The 9,033-nt window shown below is 45.9% G+C and overlaps 1 protein-coding gene across 2 annotated transcripts in view; it reads right to left on the reverse strand.

Moving 5' to 3' along the window:
- The window catches only part of POMT2 (protein O-mannosyltransferase 2), a 46,508-nt gene that overhangs the window by 35,435 nt on the left and 2,040 nt on the right, over positions 1-9,033 (reverse strand). For both annotated transcript variants that reach the window (XM_065940193.1, XM_065940192.1), the window contains exon 2: positions 2,474-2,558. In XM_065940193.1, coding sequence (XP_065796265.1) covers positions 2,474-2,558 — 85 coding nt within the window. The remainder of the gene's footprint in view (positions 1-2,473; positions 2,559-9,033) is intronic.

A 9,033-nucleotide genomic window follows, 5' to 3' on the forward strand; every position in this document is an offset into this window, starting at 1 on the left:
GCACTCAGGGCTGGGGCCAGTGTGAAGCAGCAGGCATTGGCCTCAGTACTATAGGAGAAAACTTCCTAGTCATCACTTCAAGGGGTTTTTGTTTTTTTTTCAGGTTTTTTTTTTTTTTTATGTGAACCATTTTTAAAAAAGTCTTTATTGAATTTTTTGCAATATTGTTTCTGTTTTATGGTTTGGCTTTTTGGCCTTGAGGGCATGTGGATCTTAGCTCCCTGACCAGGGGCTGAACCTGCACCCTCTGCATTGGAAGGTGAAGTCAACCACTGGACCACCAGCTCCCGCGGGGCTTTCTGAGTCTTTGCCTAGCTTGGCTTCAGAACCTATGGAAGCTGCTTTGCTCATCAGTCTCTTTCAAGCAGGCAGAGCACAAGCAGACAGACTGCACTCCCTGGTGGCAGCCTTACAAAGAAGCCTCCCATTTCTGCCTTCACACAGGAGCCAGATGGGAGGAAGGGAAGGCTTCCGCAAAAACAACGCCGCCAGCGTTATCACGTCTTCATTGCGCTGAGCACTAGCGGACTCCAAAAACAGACAGGCAATCTCCAGCTGCGAGATAGGGCTGGGTTTCCTATGAAAAATCTCTGTGGAGCCGGTTCCCAGGCTGGACCAACGCAAATATTCAGCAGGTTCTGTGGCTTAAGTCTACAGTGGTAACGGAAGTACTTGCCCCAGTACTAGGGCGAGGCAAGTTACGGAGGCAGTTGTATGATAGTTAAGACAGCAGACTGTAAGCCAGTCTGAACCTGGACTCTGCCACTTACTGGCTATACTCCCCATGGCAAACCACTCATGGCTCTGAGTCCCACTTTCCCCTTCTGTAAAATGAGGACAGAACAGTACCTACTGCATAAGGTTGTTCTGAGCATTAAGCAAGTTAATGCATCTACAGTGACTAAAAGAGACTGTTCAATTGCTGCTCTCTTATTGTTATAAAGGAGACAAAAAGAAGCGTAACATTTTTTGCTTCTTCTCTGGGTTTGGAGCTAATTTTGAAATAGGTCACCTACCTCATCTTCCTCTCCTCCCCTGAAACCACCAGGGCCTTCTCCCTGGTCCCCACCCCATGCTCTGGCGCCCACCCCCTAAGCCCACCTGTCACAAATCACGACCCCTGCTACCTCTCACCCACTGCCTTCAGCCCCAGGTACTCCACACTCCAAGAACACTTCATACCAGGCCAATTCCCATCCCCTTGGTACCAAAGATATCAGCCACCAGTTAGGAAAAAAGGACTGAGTGAACACCTGAGCTAATCCATTAGTCTCCTCAGGAGTGTTTGCTTCTCAAAGAGTAACATGCATTCTATTTCTAATTGGAAACCATGTGAAAGGAAGAGGCCAAGCAACATGGTGCAAGTGGGGAGGGGAAGAGAGTTCCCTGCTCTTGTAGACAATCAGCTCCCTAGCTTTCTGCAACAGATTCCTTCCCTCCATTTCCTTTTTCTTCTTTTTTTTTCAAATAAGATAAAATTCACGTAACATAAACCAGGCTTCCCAGGTAGCTCAGTGGTAAAGAATTCGCCTGACAAGTGGGAGGCATGTGTTCAATCCCTGGGTGGGGAAGATCCCCTGAAGAAGGAAATGGCAACCCACTCCAGTATTGTCGGGGAAATCCCATGGACAGGGATTTGTGGCGGGCTCTGTGGGGGTCGAAAAGAGACAGACACACCTGAGCGACTCAGCAGCAGCAGCACGTACCATGAAATTCACCGTTTTAAAGTGTGCAGTTCAGTGGCTTTTAGTTTATTCACAAGGTTCCGTGACCATCACCACTACCTAGCTCCAGACTATTTCATCACCCCAAAAAGAAACTCCACACTCATTTGCAGTCACTGCCCAATCTTTCTTCCCCCTTGCTGCTGTTGTTTAGTCGCTAAGTCATGTCTGACTCTTTTTCCACCCCATGGACTGTAGCCCACAAGGATCCTCTGTGCATGGGACTTTCCAGGCAAGAATACTGGAGTGGGTTGCCATTTCCTTCTCCAGGGGATCTTCCCCACTCAGAGATCAAACCAAAGTCTCCTGCATTACAGGCAGATTCTTTACCACTGAGCCACCAGGGAAGCCCTGACAACTACTAATCTAAATTTCTCTACGGATGTGCCAATTCTGTATATTTCATATAAATGGAATCATATAATATGCGGTCTTTTATGTCTGACTTCTTCCATTTAACATAATGTTTACAAGATTAATCCACGTTGCAACACGTGTCAATACTTCTTTCTTTTTATGGCTCCATAATATTCCATCTTATATATAATACCACATTCTGTATCCATCCTTCAGTTGATGGATTCTAACTCCATTTCTGAGCCCAGAGAACTCCTAAAAATACCAAAGGTTTCCCATGAAAGCAGCTGTTCTGGGATGTCAGAGGGTTCTTTCTACAAGACTAAGAATTAGACCCCAACCTAAGACTCGGCTCCAACCCTTAGCAGAGTGCAGTTCACCACACTGCTCACCTTTCCCAGAGGTGGGTGCACATCAAAGAAGAAGGTGCGGTTGATATAGTAACTTCCCATTTTTCCAAAGTGAGTCTCATCCCAACTAAAAAGAAAACAAAAAGAGAAATAAAATTCTTAAAATCATCATAGAACCCAAATAGCCTTAATACAGCATGGTTAAATTTACAGTTAAAATCAAAGACTGAAAAAAAAAAAACAAAGACTACAAGTTTCAAGCAATTAATGAGAAAATATGAATTTTAAAAAAGTGCTTTTAATGCAAGTGGTTTGAGGAAACAAGACATCAAGCTGGTCCTTAATCTGCATTTAGACAGAAGAAAAAAGCTAGCAAATACCAACCTGCCATCATAAATTTAAGTTAAATCTATACTTATTCTGTGTCTTGAGTTTCTATTTATTTTAAAAAGGCAAAGAGTTTCCTATATTATAAAAAGTTTTACAATAAGTTTTCTTCCAAGTCTGCTAACTTCTAACCCCAAGACTACTAAAAACTATGTTATTCTCGTTGTTACAAACTACACTGTGGGCTGGAGTCTGATTTTGCTCCCAACCTTGTGATAATTAACCTCTGACTGTGAACTCTGATCTTACTATAATGATGGACATGCGTTTGAGCAAGCTCTGGGAGTTGGTGATAGAAGAGGAAGCCTGGCGTGCTCTAGTCTATGGGGTCACAAAGAGTCGGACATGACTGAGCCACTAAACTGAACTGAAAAGTGAGAGCTTTCTCACTAAGTTAACAATCATTCTAAAACCCATCCTCATTATTTACTTGAAAATTACCATGCAAGGAAAGAAGTGATTCTAACACATTAGCTTTTAAACACAATGCAAAAATCCTGTTTTTCTTACAAAACCACAGTAAACCTTTCACATCCTACACGGGGGCTTTACAGAGGCAGGCCAGTTATCCAGCAGAACCTGGCCATTTGTGTGTGTCAGTCTCTCCCTGCAGCTCAGAGGGGCAATTGCTTTCCAGTGACTATCCATCCCCACGTCAGCTTCTATAAACACTTATCGCTGACCTACAACATGAGGGGCAAAACACGCTCTTAGCAAAAATACAGGGTTCTTTTGTTTGTTTTACTCACTGGGTCTAATAGCTAGGCAGAAGGGTAAATCCACTTCTGCATCTGCTGAGCACCTGGCTTGACATGAAATGAGGACGGTGGCCTGATGATGTCAAACAGAGAAAATAACTTCCAAGCAGTGTGACAAAACAGATTTGCAGAGAAAAAAAAGAGATCCGGTCACAGCACCACCACCCACTGGGTGAGCATGACCCTGAAAAGTCACTCACCCTCTCTGGATCTCTTTTCTCATCTACATGAAGAAGGTAATAATAGTATCTGCCAGTCCATCTCCCAGAGAGCTATCAAGTAACACACGTGAGAGAACTCTGCAGACTACAGTCCCACACATGCAGGGCAGTATTTAAACTGTTCCTACATATGTGGTTAGTTTCAAAGTCTCTTTGGAAACATACTGATAGAGGAGTGTAAGATTTTTACTTTCAAGTAAAACTAGTGGTAATATTCACACTTCCTCTTGGCTTCCACTGCGTGTTTGCGGTGGGAGATAGTCCTCCCAGGCTCTCTCTTGTTCCTACAGACCTTGCAGGATATGCCAAGAACGCAAGGTCCTGATAACTCTTTACTCAGGCCATTTCTCTGAGTTATGCTTCCTGCAACCTAAAGGAAGACACAGAATCTCCCTCCAGGACAGAAAGCAGACTGGCTTACTGCTTATTATAAAACAGCGGATTCCCCAAGCTCCATACACCTCGGCTGTGATGCAACCCACTGCATGTGCAGGCATTCATCCAGGTCCAGGGCATGGAACAATGGGGGCAAGCAGAGCTGATGCCAACATACTGATGCCCATCCTGCTTGCTGTACTGTGAGAAATGAAGTCGGCTATCTCTGACCCAGGACTTTGTCTCCTGGCAGCATCCATAAAACAGTGACAGGCTAACTGATTAGTTGGTAAGTAGGGTAAAAATAAGGGCTTCCCACGTGGCACTGGTGCTAAAGAACCTGCCTGCTAATGCAGAAGATGTCGGTTTGATCCCTGGGTCCAGAAGATCCCCTGGAGAAGGGAATGGCAACTCACTCCAGTATTCTTGACTGGAGAATCCCATGGATAGAGGAGGCTGGTGGGGTACAGTCCCTGGGGTTGCAAATAGTTGGACATGACAAGTGACTAAGCACACACGCATGCACACAGGGTAAAAATAAAACCCTAAACCCTGATAAGCATAGGATGCTGAGTTATAGCTTTCCTTAAGAGAAAGGACAAGACCCCTCAGGGACAGGGGTAGGGGATGGCAGAAGACTCCCTGGATCTGGTGGTAAATGCTCTTGCCTAAGAGGTGGGGAAGGGAAGTAGTAAGAATCTTCCACTTCCACTGGCCTACCTATTATTGAGGCAGAGTGGAGAGAGGCAGATTTGAAACAAACTGTCTGAATGCTGCCTTGGTTACTGCTCACATTTTTCTGGGTAAAAGCAGGAAAAGATGTAATCACCAGTATGGGGCAATTAACTGAGGACCCCCAGTCAAAAGGCAACATGGATGCAGCTGATGAATCACGGAGCCCCCAAAGCTTACTTGAACAGTGCCCGCAGTAAGGACCTTGCTATTCCATACAGAACTCTGCAAAGAGTAAAAATATGGGAAGGTCCTTGGGTGAACTGTGCGCCCAAGCTCAAAGGGTGCCTTGCTCAGAGACTCGGAGCCACTCTGTCCCTCTGGGTCTCATGATCCCGCCCCTCTGCCACAATCTGAGCTGCTTCAAAGAGAAAAATGACGAAAGGTGAGGTTAAGGTCTCCACGTCCCTAAAGGGGACTATAAAGGCCATACACGCCCTTCTTAGCACGGTGAGGAGAGGGGACACAAGCTCACGTCCTGTTGGATACAGGAGCACCCTACTCAATCCCTTAGCGTTGAGGAGACAACTTGCCAGGTGCAGGAGTTACCAAAGGTGTCAAGGACTGCAGGGAGGACCAGAGCAGTGAGCACAGGGACTGAAAGAAGACGGTCCCTAAGCCCAGGGGCTCACCAGACACAGGAAAGTACACTGGGAAGAAGTGGGGCAAACCTATCCAGGCGCTACAGGGAAGAAAGGCTTCCTCCTGCCCCTGCATCTAGCACGGCCCAGACTCCCCACCTGGGAGCGGCGTGATCTCCAGATGGCTGTCACTGAAGCTCCTGAAGCAGGCAGATTAGACTTGTTAGTTCAAAGAGCGGGGAAAGCACCCAAATTCAACTGACAGGGTCTGAGCCAAGTTCCCATACGGGAAGGGAAGGTAAAGTGCCCTTGTGGGTGGGGCCCTTGAAACTACTGTTGAGGCTTCCTCTGCTGAATGCATAGTTGTCTTTATCCTACACATGTCAAAGATTATCCCATTCAGGGACTGCTGCATAGTGAGAGGTGATCCTGTCCCCTCCCAAGGGGTCCTAGAGAAACAAGATAATCATAAAAAAAGGGACATTACAGTTTTAAAGATGGAATGGGGTTGGGGGGGGGGGCGTGGGTTCTCTATGAAAGCAATGCCATCTGCTGGACATAGGCTTCAAGTACATACCTTTTTAAAGAAGCAACTACCAACCTACTCCTAAGCTCTTGTTGAAATTAAGAGCCTGAACCATGGTCTTTGGCCTGATTGTGCTGCTTTGAAACTGTGGCTAGCAAGAAAACGGCTCAGGAAGCCTCACTGGTGAAATGGAAATGGTATATTCAAGAGCATAGCTGGCCTGGTCCGAGAAGCATCTTGATATTTCAAAAACAGGTGTTAGCTGTCCTTTTGGAAGAAACTATCTTCCACTCCACTACCTGTAGCAAAGCCCCTGACTCAGTGAGGTCTTGATTCCCAGAGTTTCCTCTTAATGTTTGTGTCTGGTTTACTGATGTTTTAGCTAAACTAAAAGCAGACAGTAGCCACAGGGCAGTAGCTATCATCCAGCCCCACTGACAACTCTGGAAAGACGACTGCAGAAAGGGTTGACTGGCACAATGCACTGAATCAAAAGTCAATGCCTGTGCCTTAGATGATACTCTTAAGAAACAGACAAGTTATATTTTTACTTACACTTAGGCTTTTGCCATTGGCCTAACCATCTGGTGGGTCACTTGGAAGGCTATATATATTAAGAAATTTAAAGATCCCCTCCTTGGAGCCAATCGTAGAAAAAAAATCATTGTTGCATGTCAAGGGGACAATCTGGATCTCTCATGAAGATAGCCCCAACAAGGGCCAATATTTTGATAAGATTGATTAGAATCAAGCTGCTGATCAAACCTGCACCACCCTGACCACTGCCATCGCTGCCAGGATACCACCTGCTGCCATCAACACACCAGGCGTGGAAATACATCCACCACCATGGAGGCACAAAATCAAGGACTGTTTATTCCCAAAGCAGAGGCCATTGCTACACTGTGGAAACTTGTGCTGCCTTCCAAAAGCTGGCCTGTCGGTCCTGTCATAAAGGAAGCCACACTGCTCGGGGCACTGACCTGCCCACCCCAAGGAAACCAGCCGTATGAGGCCTGCTCCCCTCTCCAGGCTATCAGCTGCCCTGCACCTGCTGCCACTTCTCAGGCTACAGTGTGATACTGCTATTACAGTCCAATCATCTCACTCTAGATATACCCCTGTGGCCCTTGAAACTAAACTGCGTCATGTTTTCAGCGTTTCAAACCATTTACAGTCTGACAATGGTGCACCTTTCTTTTTTGCAATGGCCTAGTAGTCAAATTATCCAATGACATTCCACACTCCAGACCATCCACAGGTATCTGATATTATCAAGCACTGAACACTCTTCTCAAAAAGATTTCTGATTCTACTTCCCTCACCTCCACCTGGTTCATACATCTTAGTCACGTAGTTTGGCCATCTAACTAGGTGTTTATCTCCTCTTGGCCACCAACTGGGTAATGATTAGGATAAAAGAGGTGTATTATAAAAATCTATTGGAAAATTTGAGATTCTTCCTTGACTATTCCTGGGCTTGGTTTGTCTCCCTTAACAGCAAGTCCAGATCAGCCTAGGGGTGGGGGAGGGTGGAGGATTTATGGGATTCAAATTTAATTCTAGTTCAGTTACTTGGATTTTCTCGTTGGAGTGAGGTAAAAATAAAGATCACTTGGTTGAGTATACTGCTTGTGAAGTCCCTCTATAGTAGCTCATGTGGGCCAAGGTGGGAGGCATAATAAGTCTCTGTCAATTTTCTGACAGCGCCCATGGCAAAAAGGTCTGGATATTAGTAGTACACAATAATTGGAGTAAAGGTGAAACTACAGGTACTAAGTGGGACGCAGGGATTATATGGCAGTGACGGGAAAGATATAACCTTGCCACCTAGGGAAGGAATGTCTTAGGCTCCTGGAAATGTAAAGAGAAGGGAAATAATTAATGCTCTTTGCCTCCTAGGCCCAGAGTCTAGACTGCCAAAACACTATGGTACAACTAAGGCAAGTGGCGGCTGCAGATAGCAATCTGACCTGTTGCTGAATCTGTCATTCTGCTACAAAATCAGAAAAACTCATGTGGACATGGCCAGTCTTGAACTATCCTCTCGTACCTGATGATATCAACATTAAGCCCCAAGCATGGACCTCCCTTCACACGTGTGCCAAAACACAGACTGACACTGCCTTCTATCAGTATGTGTGCATGCTCACTCACTCAGTCACGTCTGACTCTTTGCCACTCCATGGACAGTGGCCCATCAGGCTCCCCTGTCCAAGGGATTTCCCAGGCAAGAATACTGTAATGGGTTGCAATTTCCTCCTCCAGGGGATCTTCCCAACCCAGGGATTGAACCCAAGTCTCCTATGTCTCCTGCATTGGTAGGCAGATTCTTTACCACTGAGCCACCTGGGAAGTATGACTGATACAAATTCATATGCTTCTCCTACACCCTAGGGACCTTAGTGAAGTGAAGTGAAGTGAAGTCACTCAGTCGTGTCCAACTCTTTGCGACCCCATGGACTGTAGCCTACCAGGATCCTCAGTCCATGGGATTTTCCAGGCAAGAGTACTGGAGTGCGTTGCCATTTCCTTCTCCAGAGGATCTTCCCAACCCAGGGATAGAACCCGGGTCTCCTGCATTGTAGGCAGACGCTTTACCGTCCGAGCTACCAGGGGATCCCTTAGGTTACGCCTTCTATAGTGACTGAGGCTGCAACTACTCAGTGACACTCACTGCCCATGTGGTTTAACCAAATCACTGAATGGTGGTCTAAACCAAATCTGATGGCGATCCCAATAAAATTTAACAGAAAATCCTGAACTGGAGTGCATGCACCCCTTCAGGTAATATGTTATAATGTACGGAAGAACTGGGCCATGGAATGTCTTTCCATCAGGCATGAGAATTGTTTTTTGAATGAGGGAACTCATAATTATTGGCAACGACACCAAAAATCAGAGCTCAGCCTAAACATCTGTGTACAGACCATAATGGGAAATAGACTGGCCTTAGATTACATCCCAGCTATCTGAAATAAGACTTACTGATCCTTCCTCCCCACACACCTCCACACATGCA

Source organism: Muntiacus reevesi, chromosome 7 (assembly GCF_963930625.1).
Source record: "Muntiacus reevesi chromosome 7, mMunRee1.1, whole genome shotgun sequence".
Taxonomy (NCBI): domain Eukaryota; kingdom Metazoa; phylum Chordata; class Mammalia; order Artiodactyla; family Cervidae; genus Muntiacus; species Muntiacus reevesi.